Source organism: Strix uralensis, chromosome 26 (assembly GCF_047716275.1).
Source record: "Strix uralensis isolate ZFMK-TIS-50842 chromosome 26, bStrUra1, whole genome shotgun sequence".
NCBI classification, from domain to species: domain Eukaryota; kingdom Metazoa; phylum Chordata; class Aves; order Strigiformes; family Strigidae; genus Strix; species Strix uralensis.
In genome coordinates, this window is record NC_133997.1 from 7046681 (window position 1) to 7066870 (window position 20190).

The 20190-nt window shown below is 47.0% G+C and overlaps 1 protein-coding gene across 2 annotated transcripts in view; it reads left to right on the plus strand.

The window, feature by feature from the left end:
* The first annotated feature begins 325 nt into the window (after window positions 1-325).
* ETS1 (ETS proto-oncogene 1, transcription factor) overlaps window positions 326-20190 on the plus strand; it is a 78234-nt gene continuing 58369 nt past the window's right edge. The window contains exons 1-3 of one of the 2 annotated variants that reach the window (XM_074894921.1): window positions 326-389; window positions 7143-7225; window positions 9370-9511. In XM_074894921.1, coding sequence (XP_074751022.1) covers window positions 7154-7225; window positions 9370-9511 — 214 coding nt within the window. In that variant the 5' untranslated portion in view covers window positions 326-389; window positions 7143-7153. Of the gene's footprint in view, window positions 390-7142; window positions 7226-9366; window positions 9512-20190 lie in introns of both variants that reach the window. The other variant, XM_074894920.1, reaches the window with a different exon arrangement.

Sequence of the window (20190 nt, forward strand, 5' to 3'; positions counted from 1 at the left end):
AGCCCTCCGATCACTTCACAGGACGCGTGGACCCAAATGCCACCACCACAGCCCCGCACCAGGGGGGCTGCCCCCCATGACCCAGCCTCCAAGCGACACTTTTTTTTTTTTCCCCCACCGGCATGACATCTGCCAGAGGTGGCTTTTTCCTGGCTGGCGGTGGCCGCCGGAGCGTGAGCAGCGTGGATCTCGCCTTTCCCACCGCCCTGGATGCGGGGCTGACCACTCCCCCTCCCTTTGAATAGGCGGCCCTGCTGCAAACACTATGGTATTTCCATCCTCTCCAGCTCCAGCGCAGAGGATAGCACCAGGTAGTTGGAAAGAGATCGGAGACAAGTGTGGGAAGCCGTGGAGGACATAAGCTTTTCCCCTGGTCTTTCAGCTAAGTAGTAAGTGGCGGTGGGGAGAGAGTCTCTTTAAGCTCTTCTGTGGGTTGTAGGTACCTGTGTTCATTTTCAGGACATCTAAGATTTGTTTTGCCGGTGATTTACTTTTACTCTCTCCATTTCCAGTTTCACCCAGTAACTGATTCATGTGTTTGCTAACAGTACTGCAGGATCTTATATAAATGTCTGAGCTGATGCTTCCCTCTAAAAATCCCTTTTTTTTTAATATAGAGTATATAAATTTTATATGTATGTTTAGGGAAAGATTATTATTTTCCTCGTCTAGGTAGAAGGCTGCGCCTTGGCATTATTACAGTGGATTAAATTTGCAGTTCCTTTTATGTTTTGCATCGCATTTTGGTTTGGATGGGGGTTTGTTTGTTTTTGTTGTGAGGCAGGGGGAGAAGCGAAGTGCCTGGAGTCGGATGCTCACTTGGCTCCCTCCAGCCCTGCACACAGACAGACAGACAGACAGACAAGGAGCGGACCCCCTCAGGCCGGGGCTGATTCCTGTCTTTGGAAGGATGCTTGGAAGGGGTTTGCTGCTGCACCTCCACATGCTTTTAATAGCAATGCCATCCCCCAAAGGGCAGAAAGTGCCACAGGTGCCAGCGTTTGCTTCTGGGAGGAATTGGGGCCCCGAGTGTGACAGCGCAGGGATGTGCTGCCGTGCCGCTGCCATTCCTTGGGAAGGGCACAATCCCGCACCCCTCACCCAGCCAAGAAGAGCCAGTGGAAATTGTGAGTCCCCGAGGAGCACACCCAGGCCTTCCCCCTTCCCATTAGTCTCTAAATCATTGCTTTGCATGTGGCCACTCATTTGGTATTACAGTTACCATCAACTTCCCATCCTGTGCTGTCAACTGACACCTTTGGGGGCTGTGGGCTGGGTCCAGAGCAGTTTCCTGCTTACGGGCTATTCATGCTGCCTCTAATTCAGCTGGGTTTTTTTAAGCCTTCCCCTGCCTGTCGTGTAAACAATTTTCTGGCAAACCAGATTTTTGGGCTAGCCGGACATTTTCGCCTTGGGCAGCAGGAAATGGCACCACTCACCCAGTGCGTTTTGTGCACCCAGTACTGGGACGCGCGTGTGTGTGTGTGTGTGTGTGTGTGTCCCTTGTCCTCAGCTTCACTGCTGAGATTTGGGGTACCACATGCCCCTCCAAATCAGAAAACACCCCGATGCTGTTATCCTCTTTATACATCTGGCAAGTCGAGGCACAGAGAAATGAAAGGTAACACCTAACTTTCTAAAGCAGTTTGGATACTTAATGAAGAGAGGTGCTTAGTGGGATTTCCAAAGCATCATCAGATCCGGGCAGCCTGGTCCTAAGCATCATGCTGTGGGTCATACCCGGAGTCTGGAGCAAAATGCAGACTTACAGCTGGGTCGTCGATCCCTGACCGAGACCCCTTTGCCACAGGGTAGATGGGGCTCTCTGAGATGGGGAACACATGCTCCTCGTGGGGCCAGATCCTTCCCTGGTGCAGGGGATGCTTTGCTGAAACTCATCTGGTTTTTTCCCCCTTTTGTTTTGCCCCAGCTGAGGATCTGGCCTGTGATGTTGTGCTCTAAGTCTATTATTTCACAAAGGGAAATTCGTGAGTTAAATAACAGATGACCTAATTACCACCCCCCCACCCCCTTCACATTTTCCTGCAATTGCAAGTAGCTGCTACAATCCAAGAGAGAGCAGCGTGATTTAATGGCAACAGCCTATCTGGTTTAGTAGCCCACCTAAACCCCTCTCCTTGCCATGACCTGTGCTGTCAGCTCGCTATAGCTCTGGTGGTGCTGTTCACGGTGGCACTGGTTTAGCTTAATTATAAAATAGCAGCTGAGTAATAGATGAATGAGCAGGGTAAAGGAGAAGTCTAAAGCAGAAAGCAGTTTGCTACGGAGCACAGAGAGCAAGGGCTCGTGGGTGCATGTGTCTATGAGACTGGTCCAAACCTTAACTGTCCCAGCATATCTCACGAGCTCTGTCATTCATCCCAGCTAGAGTTTGTCAAGCCAAATGGGAAGGCTCTTAAGGTACCACCATATCTCCTTCAGATCTGACAGCTACTGAGAAAAGAAAGGGCACAGCGTTAAAGCAGAAAGTGATGTGCTGACAGGCAGCCCCCCTGCCCCTGCTAGTCACTCCGTTCCCAGAAACAGCGTGGACAACCTTCTTACGGCAATGCTAATCCAACTGCAATCAGTGCCGTGCGGTTAAGATAGCGGCTCAGGGGCTCAGATACTCGGGCTCTCACCCTCACTTTCTCCCTGTGACATCAGCCACGTCATTTAATCTCTTGGAGTATTTACAGAGGGTGCAGAAGGGCAATTGCTATATTGCTGTTTACCATAGCATCATTATTTACTGCTCTGCCTGGTTTCCCTTCAGTAAATCAGGTATTATCTGTGAGAACATTGCAAAGTTTTAAAATCATAATGAATGTGGGATCCCCTGATATGAAACGGAGACAGGAGGTGGCCGATCTGTTAAAAAGCCTGGTTTGTAGACAGACAGCAAGACAAGCACGCTCATTCCTATTGCTCATATCCCTGCATTAGGGATGCTTCTTTTATTTTAAGCTGGTGCCAGGGTTTGATGAATTGAATGAGGTTTTTAACATGCCAACAGATCAACAAACACTCTTTCCCCTGAGAACTGAATTGGCAGGCGGCCTGGAAAGTGCCAGGATTTCAAGGGTTAAAGCCTTGTGGAAGAATGTAATTTCCATGAGCTATTTTCCCCACCCCCTCAAAGATGATAAATTATTACTTGATGCAAAAATAAAATGGCTATCACTAAGGAGCTTTGGGTCAGCGAGCTCCAGCGCAGCAGCCCACAGAGGATGGTCGTGCTGAAGGTGCTGCTTCTCATATTTAAAGTCTTCCTTCACATTCTTGAAGTCAGAAATATTTTGATGGGGTTGCTGATGCTGGCCCCCTCCTCCTGGCTTCCCATCTAACCTCGCAGAAGGGGAATCTTGGTGGTTAATTGGGATGGGGAAAAGCACCCAAGTTGCTGTTTTGCAGCTGCCCCAGTTGTGCCACCCCACAGCGACACCTTTACTGAGGGATATGGGATGGGCAGAAGCTGAGTGTGGTCCTACAGTTCACAAATTGGGGAGCAACCTGAGCCTCAGGACTTTACAAGAGACAGGGGAGACCCATGCACAGAGCACTGAGCTGTGAGACAGAGATGGGAGCTGCTGGTCTTGACTCTGCCACAGGAAAGTCACCGTGGTCTCATTCCACTTCCCTTTCCCCATCCTGAACAGTGTAATACTAAACCACTATATAGGAATATTGTGAAGGGTCTTCACATATCCAACAGACAAAGTTTGCTTTCTTTTAATATACATTTTTAATTTCTTCCTAATTTCTGAATGGGGGTGTGTGTTAATCATGAGGACAAACAGCTTTTCCCTTTTAAATTTAGCTTGGTAATTCATTTAAAAAAAAAAATCTTGTAAAAGGGGAGGGATGGATGTTGAAATGAAATTAAAATTTTAATTTAGTTTAGAAATGACCCAAGAGTCTAATAGCTTTGGCTGGTACTTGATCAAGTCCCAAAATAAATGCTGTTTCTCCCACACATGTTTTCACAATAAGACAGGAATAATAAGAGCAAACAATAAGACTGAAGTCAAGCTGTTAAGTCATCAAGGATTTTACCAAATGGCTCTGATTCCCCTCTATTTATTAACAGCTCTCAGCAAGCTGTGGATCTTGATTATCTTGGTGTAAATCTGCAGTGATTTCCTTAATATTGGCCAAGTTACCTGCCATGAAGAGCGCTATCTTTGAATTTATTTCAGCTGCAAGCTCCTGAGCGGTCATTAAAGCTATCTAATGGTGTCCAAGGGGAGGAGAGGAACTATTTAGGCTCTTATTAGAGGAAGCTAAAGAGAAGAAAAATATCACTCAAACATCAGGGAAACTTGCTGACAGTGAGAGATGTATTGGGCTGTGAAGTAGTTTCCTATGGGAAGTGGTGGAAGTTCTGTTAAAATTAGCCTGGACAAAGCACTCCAGAGCTCTTTCTGCTGTCATCTTTCCTCCCGTTGCTGCCCTTGCATACCTGTTTTTCCAGAGCACAATTATTTTGTGCACAGAATCTGCTCACACGCCTTTTTCAAGCAGGGCTTGTCTTCCAGGTCCTTTTCACAGCCCAAAGCCTGCATGTCTCTGTTTAACCGTTGTCACCCACAAAATCTCCAACAGGTTGGGGGACTGAATTTAACTTGTGTTTTAGCTGAACTTGCCTTAAACAGCCAGGGATGGGGGTGCAAATGGTTGCTGAGGTTGCACTGTATTTCTCACCCCCACTTGTGCTTTTTAACAGCACAGCTTGCAGAGGAAGAGAAACTGAAAAGCAAACTGTTCTTGCTATAAATCTATTGGAGCTGCTGTCTAGAGATGATAATTCCCCTTTTCCAGTCCAGGGCTCGGGAGGGGGTTGCTGGTGCTGCTTTAAAGCTCTGGCAATCTTATTGATATTCTTTATTGCGTGAAGCCTTGTCCTGGGTGTCAGGAGGGGTTTAGTGCTTTTCCTGCGACAACAGCACATGCTGCTTCGAGCATCAACGTGTGGTAACTTTGCTGGAAGGTTCAGCTGGCGATGGCATCCTGAGGAAGATGCAAACGACGTTCAGTGAGGCATGAAAGCAGTTCTCGAGAACTGGTGTGACTTAGGTGTCTTGATCAAAGGAACAAAAAAACCAAACCAACCCCAACTACCTATTGCACAAGCTGCAAAGCAGGAAAAAGAGCTGCTCATGGGGACTGCTGTTTTAACTGCTATTTTAATGCTGTAACTCCTTACTCTCAGACACACATTAAAATAGGTGAATCAGCCTGGAGATTTCTCTGTCTCCATTTTGCAGTGTCTGTCTTGCTTTGGTACATTTTGGCAGCATCAGTCTTTACTCCAGAGCAAGAGGGAGATCAGTTCATGTTTACGTGAGGCAGTTTACACTTGTTTAAGGTTAGGATCAGGGGACAGGAGAGTGATGGACTGGGACTGAGCACCTTGCCCTTCATTAGCTGAGTTGCAGAAATGGCCTCCACGCACCTTCTTTGTTTTACCCAGCTGCAGGCTGACCCAGCTGCAATGAGATGTAAGCAAATGTGTTTTAACGCCTGGTTCGCGCAGGCTGGTAGGGTGTGCACAGATGCTGAGATTAGTTAAGGCTTCTCAGCCACAGTAACTTGCAATATATGTGTTTTTGGGTTGCTCTAAGCGCAAAGAGAAATAGGCTTGTTTTTCTTTCACCCTGTAGGTAGTTTTCAGTTTTGTGACTTAAAAAGAGAAGTTTTAAAAAAAAAAATACTGGTGTTAGAGCAAAAGTTAGTAATAACAAGCAGGAAATGATGATAATAATTTAATACACATACACATGCAGGTGTTTCACATTTGGCCATTAGTCACAGAGCGCGGTGGGAGACTCCTCTGTAGTCCCTGTTTGCTGAAGTGGTGAGTGAGGCCCAGCTGAAGCAGGCTCTGCCCTTTGCCTGGATGTTTGCTAACCGCTGACCGGCCCCGTGAGCAGGGAAAGAAGTGGAGGGGAGACTGGGAGCCAGTACCAGTGCCTCCAGGAGCTGTTGGTGGGTGCAGTGCAGGAGTGGAGGCTGAAGGTACAGTGGTTGCGCTGGCTCTGTCTAGCAGACAACACGGACAAGTGTTTCCATCTGCAGCGGTTGCAGTTGGTAGCACAGGAGGCCTGCAGAAATCAAAAGGGAGGTATTTCAGAGGAGCCAGAACTGCTGTGTCCTCAGAGAGGTTAAAGCAGTGGCAGCTCTTCCGTCTCACAGGCTGTGCCATGTATCAGCGTGATGAAAACAGCCATTCCCCTTGGCTCCCAGTCATATCCTGCCTGAGTGAGCCCTTCTGGGCCCAGCCTACTCCCCCTTTACTCTTTCCTCCCAGCACCTTCCAGTCATATTCCCCAAAGCACAGAAAGTACATTGGCCCTGCATTTTCCACTGCGAATTTAAAGGAGAGGGGGAGAAACATCTACATATTTGAAAACAGAGCCAGACTGCAGCTCCTTCACTTCAACTACACAAATGGGCTGATCGATGATTAAAAATCACACGTAACGAACAGCACCGGTAGAAGGACTTGCTCGGAGGGGTACATCTCATGCTAGGAATGACACGTGAAACTGTGACATGCTCCTGTGGGCTGAGATGGTTATTTAGTGCACTGCAAATTCCTCAGGAATATAAGGATATACAAGGAGAGCTTTAGCAGGGGGAAACGTAAGCTAATGCAGGAAAACAGAAGATGTCTCTTGGAAACAGTGTTGTTCCTTGTGAAACAGTCTGTTTTTGACAAAATCTTTACAGGAAAGGTGTTGATCTCAACAAACTGGTGCTTTTTGTTTGGTTTGGGTTTTTTCTCAAAAGAAAAAAATTGGCAACAATTTCCCACCAATTCTACAGCAAAGGAAATATGATCTCATCTTCCCTCGGAGTAGCTCCATCAGCTTCCAGGTGATAATTCATTCACCATTGTCAGGCTCTCATCAGTTTACACTAACGGATCTGTGTGTTTGCATTGTTGATACAACACGTCTAGTCACAATATCTGCTATTAATACAGATATTTTTCCTCTCAACTTTTCCAGCTTAAACTCATTAAGATGATAGTCTGCTCCTAGCTTTATATGGCTGTGAGAAAGCCCAGATTTAGCTGACGCTATCAATTTTTATGCCTTCTGCAGCAGGACTTCTAATGTCCATCCCCATTTCTGCAGGCACCTCGGAGATGATGAGTTACTATATGGACACAACCATTGGCAACACAGCCCCTTATCCTTTGGCTCGCCCTGGAGTGATGGTAAGAAAGGAGTTTGGGTTATTTTTCTATCCCTAGCAGTGGGTTTTCTCTTTGGTTGCTGTGACTTTGCCAGCCCATTCACTGACACGACATGGTGTTGACCGCTAAATCGTTCCAAGGTTTCACGTAGTTCAGAGCAGCGTCCGAATGCTGAGTGTTTACCCAGAGCTTATCTGAACCTCTCGAGCTTGCAAACCTCAACTGGAAATAGGATCGCTGCATCGGATTTCCTGCGGTTGTGTTCAGAGGAGGATTGTTAGGGTAACCATTGTCCCAGTGCCTCCGCTCCCTGTGCTGACCTTCACGGCTGTGGATGAATGCAGTGGGATCAGCACAAAGCGGATCAGGCTTTGGAAGAGGTTTGGTTGGTCTGGCCAGAGTTTTTTGGAGAATTTTACTGCTCCTTCTCCCAAGCCAGCTCCTTTCTGTCTGTGCAGCTGATGGGTGGCTCTGTGTAATATATATTAGAGTGTGAGCCCGGGCATGCCCGTGCCAGCTGCCACCAGCTTTGGGACAGATTTAATGGTGCTTCGACCCTTATTTAGAGAAATCACATTAATAGATGTTTGCCCAAAGAAATGCTGGCCAGTGTTAAAGATCCTAGACAAGGTCAGATGAAAACTGTAACTCTGAGCTGAGACACCAGGCTGCAAGGAGGACTTGCTAGAAAGCAAAATTTTCACCAAATTAGGAAGAAAAGACCACTCTGACACATGAATTATTTCTAACACAGCTCAATATTTTTCCTTTAAATGGTTCCAAGCATGCATCTGGCTTTTAAATATTGATTGGAAATAAAGCAGAACTATTTCCCTGCAGGGAAATAATAATAATAATAATAATAATAATAATAATAATAATAATAATAATAATAATAATAATAATAATAATAATATATTGCTTGGAAACGAAGCAGAACTATTTCCCTGCAGGGAAATAATAATAATAATAATAATAATAATAATAACAACAACAACAATAAATGAAAACATCCTGAATATATTTATACGTGTATGTTGTTATCCTTTTATATAGAGATATACATACATATATAGTAAATACGTATATAAAGTAGATACATATATATGCACACACTATATATACATGCTATATATACACACTATATATACACACACACACTTATTTATAGATATATATGTATAAAATAGCTATGTATAACATAAAATTAAAATTATATACTGGGATTATTTCCATATATCTATATATGCTTGTATATATAATACATACATTTTCTTTATAAAGTATAAATATAACTTTATATACAATAAAACCAAACGTGTAATATGTAATGAGTTATAACCTAGGATTACATACATATGGGTGTACACATGCCTATATCACACATATAATCAATACATGTATATACATATATAATGTATTATATGTAAGCATATCATAATACAGTATATTATATATGTAATAATACATGTTTATATATACATGTGTGTATACACTTCATGCGTGGATACCACATATGCATATACACATGTATGTATACACACACATATATGTCCATGAATACATAAATATAATTAATGTCAATATAAATACAAATAACAAAAATTATAAACATAAACATAATAATCACAAATAATAATATAAAGAGGAATATGAACATAAATATGACAGCTTGCTCCAGCTCCTGCCAGTGTGGGGCTGGGCTCCCCCATACTGCTGGGGCTGTGACCTGGGCAGGGCTGTGGCCTCTCCACCCCCCCACAGGCCCCCCACATTTCTGGGGGGGAATGGGGCCTCCTGCCTCACACTGCTGAAAAATAACAGACCCAGCTGGAGGGGCTGAAACGAGTCCCCTCTCATGGAGGGTGTCATCACCACAGCCGGACCTGAGGAGAGCCCCCTCCTCGCTGCCATCTTGCTGAGCACAGCCTCACTACGGGCCTTCATTTTTTTTCCTCATATTTCTTTAAAAGAAGGGCCTTTTTGTCCTCATCATGATGCCCCTCAGCCAGATGAATTTGGGTGACACTGTTTCTTCCGAGCAAACCTTGCCAGCCTGGGGCTTTGTGCCTGATTTGGGGGAGAAAGAGGACTGCCACCTTGCACAGGGCAGCCATTTTGGGGTGCCGCTCCCCTGATGCTTTTCCCTCTCCTGCTCCCAGAAGCAAGGTGCCGCCGGCCCCTGCGAGGATCCCTGGGTGACCTGCGGCTTTCAGTCTGCCTGCTGCCAGCCAAGGACATGCTGCCCGCTCTGGGATGAGCCTGCCACACAAGAAGTGCCCACTGGCCTGGAGCACTACAGCACGGGTAGGACACCATTTTGGGGGTGGGTTTATGAACCAGCATGGCGGCTTTCCCTCCTGTGCCGTGGGGCTTGGCAGTGTGCTCAGGTGAAAAGATGAGCCTTAAAGGCCTGCCACGCTCTTGTTTTGTTGTCCAGCATGTCCAACTTGTCTCCTTCCTCCTATATTTGTTTTCTGCTCCAGTCCTAACTTAATTTATTGGGGTGTTTTGCCCTTAACGCAGCCATAGCCATAGCCACACCTGCCTTGCTGGCCATCAAGGGTCTCCCTCACTGGGGATGGGGCCAGAAAGCAGATAAAAACCTTAAAGCTGCTTTGTTTAACTATTCTCCTGCTGTCAGAGCGATGCTGAAGGGTGGGAGCTTCCTTCTTCCCTGCCATGGTGTAGGTGCCCGATTTGGAGAACCCCTCTCCTCTTTTGATGGTGCTTTTGATGGTGATTTTGGTGGTGATTTTGATGTCCTGTATGCACCTCCCTTGCATTTAGGGACTGCAGCCCTGGTTACTGCTCCCTGGGGTCTTGACAGACATGGGGGGTCTCTGGGAGGTTACATAGGCAAGATGGACCCGCCAACCTGCTGCATCTTCAGCATTTCTCATGGTGTTTGCAGGACTGATGTCCTTGCCAGTGGCTTTGGAAAGTGGCCTTCATGGAGTGTTGCAAGGAGCAGGCGACTCCCAAGTTTTAATTCCACTGTGGTGGTAATTTTGGGTCTCTTGCTCTTGTAGCTCATTGCCTTGCTCCTTGGGAGGGTGATGGCATGGTCTTCAGGTAACCACAACTGGAGATGTGTGGTCACGCTGCGCTGTCAGGGTTGCGTGGTTGAAATGTGCTGCACAGCTAAAGCGATTCCCTGACTCGGACGGGACAATCACCTTCTCTAACACATTCATAATTTGAAAGTCATTACAAAATCGCTGGTGACTAATTCTTGCCCTTCACGTTGTTCAACCCGTGAATCTTCAAGCTGAGCTTGCAGTTTGGGCTGCTTCTTGTATAACCAACTGGCAGCGCAGATGTCAGGCGGGAGGGCAGTCCTCCTGCCTGGGGGACGGGTGATGAGGCGTCAGCAAAGAGCCTGGTTGTGCTGTGGCAGAGAAGAGGGCTCAGGTACACTGTGGCACAGGCCAACTGCAGGAACTAAGTGAAAGAGCTCAAGTTGCATGAATGTGACCTTTGCGAAGGGCCAATATGAAGTTTATGTTTCACTTAAGTCCCACATAAGCCTATCATGAAGCACTTAAATCCCACGTAAGCTTTTGCATGGCATGTGCTGGTCTTCTGTGACTTGTTCCCGGCTCGTTAGTTATGCACATTGGCCCCTTGGGAGGGGGAAAGCCCTGATGTTTAGAGACTTTTTGCAGCTAAAGAGTTCAGCAGAACCAGTGACTGTTGCGGTCAAATGTTTGAAATCTCTCCTTGGCAAATATTCAGGCATTTAGATTTTTTTTTTTTTTTCTCCTTTGGTGAGCACTTGTGTGTGAGCAGGAGATGGATGCAGAGTGCTGTGCCTGTGGCTGGAGCAAAACTCTGCTGCCTATTCCCAGCCATTCTTATTTCAGATATTTGCTCAACTCCTGTGGGTGACCTCTCTCAGCATGATGTCAACTCTGCTCTGATGAAATCTGCCCTTGCAGCATTTGGATTTACTCAAACATTTTGCAAATCTGTGCCTGGAAAGTTTTCTTTGTGTTTTTTTCCTTACCCTCTCCCCTTTTCTGTGAAAGTGCTCTCTCCAGGGACCAACATATCTGCAACCCAGATCTTCATTACCCCATGCTGGGTCTGTGAAATTTCTTGTTGCAGAGACTGGAGCCTGGTTCAAACCTCAGTGAAGCCAGCAAAAAAAAAAAAAAAAAAAGCTGTGACTGTCTTCAACAAGTTTTGATCAAACTTTCGGTACGTTGGGACGGGTAGGACAGGTCTCTAATTCTCTTGCAATACCTAAGAATTACTTTTCAGTTCTTCCTGTTGCAATGCAAGGTACTCTTTCTCTGATTATTTTTTTTTTTAAACTGCTGTTTCTTCAGTCTAGAGCAGTTTCTAATTTTAAATGAGAGGAAACTCTCATTTGTATATACTGCTAGGAACGGTCTTTCATTTCTCCTTTGTGTTTCGGGTGTGCATTAAAACCATTTGTCATCTATTCTTCTGGTGTACTAGAGGCTATTTTGGTTTTCATGGTCTTGATGTTGGTGAAGGAAACAAGTCAACAAGGAAAATGCAAGTGTGAATATATCCCCTCGCAATAGAAACCCACAACATTTCTAAAAGTTTTAGAGCTGCTTGCGTTTAGAGAAGATATTTTGCCTTTGAAGCTTGAGTGAGTTTATTTACATTGTGCTTGAAGTCCGATTAGATTATTCAGTGATATGGATAAAGGAAAGCCTGAAGTGGATTTAGCTTGTTGATACAGACAAGAAGCAGTGGTGGTGTTTTTTGTTTTTTTGTTTAAAAAGCACAAATTTGGAAATGGTATAGTCAGTTTTATTTGTTAGCTTGCTACCACAATCTGCTGTGCGTATGTTGGGGCTATGACTGCCCGGCGAATCAACCTAAACTGGGTCCACAGCGAGCAAAGGGCACATCCAAGAGGTGGTAGAAAAAAACTAGCAAGAAAGAAGCTGCTGCCTGTTTCTAAAAAGTAGTTCTGCTCCTTGGGCGGGTGGGAATAGGAGCGTAAAGGCCACTGCACCTTAGCTGAACCATCTGGTAGCCCAAAATTAAGGGTGCCATGTGTCTGCCCAAAGCGGCAAGGTTGCTGAAAGGGTGCTGAAAGCCACACTTAGCACCGTATGTTTAATTCATAAGGTAATAGTATCCTAATATTACCCTCTGGTAATATTTTTTGGCTGATACGAGGTCAGGCATAAAACTGGAGTGGAGGAAAAGATTTGATTTCAACATGGACATAGTCCTGACTGTGCTGCCTTTTTGAGCCAAGGCCACTTTGACAACCCCTTCCACTCTGAACGGGTTTGTTTTCCTTAGTGATACGGGAGATAAAACTGTTGTTAATGGCAAGCGAGGGATGAAGAAGTTTCTACGACTGTTGTGCTGAATTAGCATGTTTGAACTGAAGGTGCTCTCAAGCCTTTTGGACACTACAGGGGCATTTGGGGGAGTGATCTTACTTTCGCCGAGGCAAATGGGATTGGCTTTGGGATTTTGCAAGGCAAGAAATGAAATTAAAGTCTTTTCTAGAGGAAAAATTAGAGCTGCAACTCTGACTCTGCATCCCAGGCTAATGAAAGCAACCATGCTGATTTTGGTCAGGCTTCTTGCACCGACACACTGTCAGAAATAAAAGGCATCACCTTAGGCTCATCCCTAACACCCGGTGTGATTCAGGCTGGTGCAGTGGGAGAGCATGGCGCAGAGATCAGCCTTACCCAGTCTGTGGCTGATGCTGTCTGGCCACATTAGCTTGGTGCCACCTTCCAGCCCGGAATATTTTTGGGTTTATTAACTTTGGGGGTGGCATGTCCCTAGTGCAGCAAACTTGCACCTGACCTCCTGGTGCTTCACAGACATCGGGCCCCTGCAGCTTGGGCCATAGTGGTGTTGTGGTGGGTTTGGCAGGAAAGAAAAGCCCTTGTAGCTGGAGCAATGCATTGCAGTGTGCCACATTGCCCCACACCCACACAGGAAAAAGGAGGATGCCCTCCCTTTGCCCCCACCCCGCTAACTCTGGCTGTGATCTTCCCTCAAGCCCAGCTCCCAGCTCAGCCTGGACCGCAGGCAGGAGTCCACGGGGACCACCTGCATCCGTGGCAAACTCTCTCTGCTTTTCCCCACGTTGCCCCCTCCTTCGCCGTGAGACCTACTCTTTCCCTGGTGGAGATCCCCGGAGGAAAGCTCTTTCTGTGAGCGATTTCTGGGCCGTCTTCCAGGCCCACGCTCGGAAGAAGGGGGCTTGGGGAGGAGGAAAGAGGGGGGAAGGTGAAAGCTGACCAGGCTCAGCCCGATGGCTTCTCCAGCTGCAGCACATTTTCCAAGCGAAGCTTTTTAAAAAAAAAAAAAAATCTGCATTTTTTTTCATGTCCTTTTATCCTATTTTTAACTGCGGCCTCCTTCCTTTTCTCAGCCTCCTCCAACACTTCCCCCCTCCCCTGCGCTGCTGCCTCCCCCGCACGCTCTCCACAGAGATGAATGGGCGTCTTTTCGCAGGGCACGCACATCTGCTTGCGGCTGGAGACCTAGCAGGACTTCTCAGGCAGCTCTCCTGGACTGCCCACTCTGTCCTCTCCCTCCTTAATAAACAAGGAGTGGGCAAGGGAGGACGTGGAGGAAGGTGAAGGGAAACAGAATGGGGAGAAAAAAGGGGTGAGCCACCATGGGGAGGGACAAGTGAGAGCTGAGGCGATGGATGCTAATTCATTTCAAGGCTCAACAAAACCCATGCACAAAACCCTGCCTCTGCCCAACCTGCTGCTGGTCATTCCCCAGACCTGCAGCTCTCCCTGGCTGTTCTCTCTGGCCCAGGGGATGAATAAGCCCTTTCTGCTGGGCTCTGTTGTCATCCTCTGGCTGACAAGGCCTCTCACAAGCCTTGGGGTCTGGCGCTGTTTATAGCCCGGTTGGAATGGGTTTTTCTTCGGCCTTTTTTCTTTGGGGCAGTCTTTGGGTGTTTCATTGGCTCCAGTTAAAGGCACGTCACACCTACTATACTTGGGCGCTCTGGGTTTGTTGAAGGACACGCATAATTTTCTCCTTTAAGAGCACTTACTCCAATCTGTCGGTGGAGAGAAAAGGTCCCTCTATGCCTTGTGAATGAATTGCAGAGCTGTGGGCTGCCTGTAGTGTCTTAGGCTCCCGTTTTGCAAGGGCCCTGTGAAGAATGCTGAGCAGTTACTGGTTTTCTCTTCAGGTCAGTGGAAGCTGGACTCAGTGTCTGATTTGTGTGGATCCTTGTTGTTTCACAGTGAGGAAAACACGTGCAGGCGATGTCGTACCTAGTTACGCTCCCTCTGCATCCCCACTGTAACCTGCTGCAAGTCAGCACTTGGAGAGGTTTATCTACACTGGAGCAATAGAATGACAAAAATCCAGGCTTTCGCTTTTCCATTTGTTTCCTGCCTGACTCTGGAAAAATCCCTGTCTCGCCTCTCAAAGACAAAACCCAAGGGAGCTCCCTGCGCGTTGGGTCATCACCAGAGAATGAGTGCTGAGCTCGTTTCCCACTTGAGCTGCAGATTGGTGTCAGCTGGGGATCAGCTGCCGCGCAGGGAGGAATCTGAACAGGGCGTTGGTCCCCTGGATGAGGTTGGGTGAAAGCTGGAAGGTTGTTGCTTGTTTTTTGGGTGATACCTGCAGATTTGCTGAGGGCCACCAGCGTAACAGGGGGATGGGAGCTCATCAAGAGGGAAGACGCAAGTTAGTGTACTGCACCAGGACTGTTGGAAAAATGAGCAGCAGCACTGGCAGCTTTGACATGCCATGGGGAAGGAATAACTTGATGTAAAGTTGAGAAAAGGGACTAAGCAACAGGCTATTCAGGGCTTCTGTGGTGCCTCGAGGATGACTGCAGAAGATATCTTGGTTTGGGTTGGTCTTGGAGTAGGATTGATCCCTCTTGTAGGTATGGAGTGAGGTGGAGGTACCCATTTCTTTTTCCAGAGGAGGAGGCTATCCTGCGCCAGCAAACACTTGCTTCAGACAGACCACACAAAGCACAGCCACTTTTTTTTTTGAGCTTTCCCAAACTCCTTTGCCTCCAGACCCATGAGCACTTGCCTCTGGGGATAGTGGGCAGCAGAGCACCCTCTCTAGAGGGTTTGGGTTGCACGTGGCTAGTCCTTCTTGTAGCAGCACCTCAGTGAGCTTTGCTGCGCTGGCACAGAGCTGGGAGGGCAGTGTTAAGTGAGACCAGCCTCTATTTTCTCTCCGGATGGACAGGGCTGGCTGGGTGATGCCAGCAGGGCAGGCAGAGGGGGACATGGGGAGCGCGGGGGGCTGGGACCCTGCAAACAGCCTGTTTCTTTCAGCTCCTGGCAGCATGAAGCACCTCTCTCTCCCTCCAGATGTTCGCTGTGTTTATAGCTGCTGAAGCAAGAGACTGAACTCTCTCATTAATACATTTCTCTCTCCCTTTTTCTCTCTCTCTCTCTCTCACATTGAAGCCAGAAGTCTCAGCTCAGAGGTTGCAGCTGGAAAGGAGCTGGGGGTGAGGGGTGGGAGAGAGAAGGGAGGTGTATGCAAGCCTCCCATCCCATTCAACTCCCCCTCTCCACTTTCCTCCCCCCGAATCCTCCCAAAATACACATGCCCCGAAAAAAGAAAAACACTAGCAGATTTTTTATTTCAGAAAGTAAACACTTAGGCCATGGGGGTCTGGAGGTTATGGGAAAAGAGGAAACCATTGGGCTAATCAGGCTGGGACACACTTCCCCTGCTGAAATAAACCAGAAATCATTGCATTACAGGGCGCCGCCGCGGTTAACCCTGGTGCTGCCAACACAGCTGAGCGCTGGGGAGCTGCGGAGAGCCCGTAGCCTGCCCACGCATTTTCCCCCAATCCCTGGTTTTTAGCCAGGGCGAAGTGCCGATGCGGAAGGGGAGCCAGCACTCTGCAGCAGCCCTTTGGCATGCCGGCCCTTTGGGAACGAGCCGTTGGGAATTTTTTAGTAGGAAACAAAACCTTTTTTTCTATGGTTTATGATCCATCCTATAGAATTTCATAGTTGTTCTTGCCTGAGAACTCTGCCTGACGGTTGCAAACCTCTACAGAGAGGAAATCTTTCTCTGCTTGAATCAGCGAGATTTGGGGGTAATTTCTGCAGAGCTTTGAACCATTTTCAGAAAGCTCTTTTTTTATATCCTTGCTAGATTTGCATTAGGTGTATAAATGATTAGATTACTGATTATTTGGATGCAAACCCTTCGGGGAGGAATCCTTCCTGCTGTCTTTTACTCCTGTATTTGTAGAGCACCCAGTGTGTGGGATCTGGCACTAAGATGGGAGACCCTTGATGCTCCTGCAGGACAAAGAATAATTCTAGTCCAGGTGTAAGTGAGCTAATGGGCCCTTTGTACCAACTTTACAAAGAGATCTCAATTTACCCTCTTGAAGCCTGGCCTTGGACTTCCCCTGGCTCCTTTCACAGTCTGAGTTGTATACTATAAATGGATGCTCGCTACCAGGTCTCACACATTTTGAGACCGCTGTGTTTCAGAAAGGCCGGATCTCTAAACATGAATGTTTATCACTGTAAATGAATATTAGAGATTGGCCAGTACTGTGAGCCTGGGTCTGTTTGATCAGAGCTCCTCACTGCGATTGCTGAGTCCCTTTACATCCTGCCAGGCTGAGATTTTCAGAGAAGCCCGGGTGGACTTTGCACCCAGCTCCTTGTTGCACCCAGGCTGCTTTGGAAACCCCAAATCTTAGCAGGATGCCCATGATGACACGGTCTGTGATGGAGTTCATTGCACCACACCCTAAGCCAGTGCTCTCCCACAAGCCTTCCCTCTGCTAGCAATTACTGAGGGGGAATAGGGCTGAAAGCAAAAGCCAGCATGGAGCACTTTGTCGCCAAGGGAAAGTGATCTTTCCATTGACACCACCGAAGAAGGTTTTACCTCATCTGTTAGAGTGTAAGTGCTGGCGGTGAAAGGTGCCGTCACCAGTTCCTCAAGCCATCAGCCCAGCTCTTGCAACATTCCCACCAGAAGGCAAATCCCCAGATAGCCCACGATAGGGGAGCTGTAGACCTGCCGTGTCCCACCCTGCTATCTCAAGAATGCATTTGAACAGTAGCTGTTGCTGCAGCCTCTGGAGGTCGAGGCTTCAGATGGAAATCAAGCTCTATGGAGATAGCCCCACAGGGCAAATTTCAGAATTTTTGGAGTCAGTGTTCAGCTCAGATAAGCCCTTGAGAGCTCAGATACTTTATCTGAACCTTATCTGACCTATTTGCATCACTTCAGACTGAGAAACCAGGCTGTCAGACATTTGGGGAGGGGGGGTAAATTGTATTAGGATGGCCTGTCTTTTTTTTTTTTAAATTATTAAATTTAAATTTATATAAATTTTAATTTATATTTAATTTATATTTAAATACAAATTTAAATTTCTAACACAGAGACACTTCCAGGGGGATTGGACTGTCCTGTGCCCCATCAGCTCGAGGAGCTTATATGTAGGCTGGATAGAAGAAGAGCAGGCAGGAGAAATATGATGCTTAGAGCCACACAAGAGTAAGGAAAGGATTAGGACAAATATTCCTTGAAAGCCCTGTAAGGGGTTGCATCCCTCTGCTCTCTTTCTAAACTTGAAGAGAAACAAGCTTGAGCTGCGTCTGCTGTCATTTGTGGATAGAAATGATTCCTCCTTTTCAGAGCAGACCCAGGTCTGAGCTTTCTCAAAGGTAGTGTACTTTCTGCACCTTCGTTACTAGACCCTGTTTTATGGACATAAAGTTTCTCACCTTGTCTGGATCTCCTGGGAGGAAATACAGCCTGTGCTCCCTTGCTGCTCTCCCAGCATCTCTCTTCATTCCTGCTTTGCAGCAGTCAACTGTTTGACTGAAAGGACCCTGCAGTGCCTGGTCTCTATAACACAACACCCTCTTCCCAGACTGTGGGGGGGTTTAATTCACCTGACTTCTCAGTCCTGGTGGCTCTTCTCCAGCATCCGTGGTCTTTTTTTCTCATCTCAGGGATGAGAAGAGCAGATTTAGGAGATCTAGCTGAGATTACAGGGTCTAATAGCTGGGATTTGGAAGACTTTGGCTACATCACTTAACAGAAAGTTTTTAGGCATCGAAACCCCACTGACTTCCATTGGAGTGAGATGCCTAAACCATTCAGAAGGCTGCCTGTGAGCCACTGCGTAGCAGTTTCTCACATTGGAAATGTAGATGATTAATTCATTGCACATTTTATTGAGATGCCTAATTCATTGAGGTCAGGCGAGTGGCTGGAAGTCCCTGGAGAATGGTGTTGTACAAATGCTTGATATTACAAAAAAAAAAAAAAAAAAGACATCTTAAGCGACACCGAGCTGCTAGCGTGGCTGAGCCTTGAAGCTGCTGAACACGTGCTGAAGTTTACACAGCCCACCGGATGGACCTTCCCCTGTGGGGTTTTGTATCAATAGGCTTTGAAAAAGTTGCAGTGGGTCAATTGTTGGCAGTTTCACAATAGATGAAATATGGTTTCTCTCTCTGCAGCTGGTTCCCGGGAAGGGAGGCTGCCTCTCTGGCAGCAGACAGGGCTAATGAGGTTGTGTGTGTACGTTGGGAAGATGGTTTCTTTGCAGAAGAGCCATGGGAGACTTAGAGCAGGCGGCTTGCCGGCCTCCAAATGTCTCGAGTGAGGTGTGGGAAAAGCTTGGGATGGAGGGTGGAATTTGCATGCGGGCTTATTTTCAGTGTTAGGCTTATGAAAGGAGATTCTCAGCCAGCGTGAGCAGCGCAGGTCCATCCTTTGGGAGCTGCCTTTGGAGACCTCTGATCTCCTTTTAGAAGCAAGGCTCCTTTTTTGGTGTTTTTTCTTCCCCTGTGATGCTGCAAGGACAGGCTAGGATTCAAGGTCAGGATCTAGCCTTTACACTCCCAAAGCCGGCTTGCAGCCCTCAGCGAGCCTGCGGGAAAAGAAGGTTGGCTTCAACTCACTTAGGGGGAACGCTGCCGTTGATTTTAGTGATGAACAGGGTGGGCGCACACACCAAAAACCAATATAATAAAGTTCATGACAGAACTTCCCTTCCTGGAAAGGGCTACAAGGCCGCTGACACAGCATACACTGTGCGAGCAGGGGTGCGTGAGGTGGCAAAAATACTTGTAGATATTCGTGCTTCCCGTAGAACAAATGGGATGGAGCAAAAGAAACTGCTCCACCAAAGTGGAGATGTGATTTCTAAGAACTGGCCCAAACTACTTCTCCCTAATATATCAGCAACTATTTTTCAGGAGTCAGAAATGCCTTTCTCCCTGGTTTGCATGATTCACTCTCCACATCCTAAGTTCAAGGGGAGCAAAACACGCTCGTTTTCACCAGACTGATGTCAGCATTGAGGTAGAATAGGAAAAAAGGAGGAGGTGCCCCAAGGGAGCCTGTTCATGGAAAATTTCTAATTTGGTCCATTCCAGGCATCTCACACAAGAGCCTCTGCTTGGGAGATTTCAACCCAGTTTTGCAGGCTCAGGAGGCAATAATTATGGAAGGTAGTGATGGAAATAAAGCTGGCATCTCAGTCCTGCCCTGGACAAGCTCTTCGCCACGCCACAACCTTGGGATATCTACATCTCCTCTGAAATGTCTCCAGAGGTGATCAGGCCTTCTCTTCCCCTGCTTTGCATCTAGTTACTGCCTAACCCCAGGAGGCCAGATGCTTCCTTTGTCTGGCAGCTTTGGTTGTGTTTCTATCCAGGCAAAAAGCTACTACATGAAAGTAGTAGCAGTTTCCCTTGCTTTACAGTAATCAAAATGACAGGATAACGAGGCAACCCAGTAGCCTGCTTTGCCTTCCACTCGTGCCGAGTTCCGGGCTGGGTGTCAGCTCAGTCCCCTATCTAGATGAAATACGTCTTTTTTTACTTTTCTTCTTGTCGCTGCCAAAAATGACAGATTGTTCTGCGGAAATCATCAATATTTTGTCAAAACGAAATCCAAACATTTCCAGCCAAAACTCAGCATTTTCTGGTGCTGGCTGTGTTGATGCAAAAACAAACCTCTGT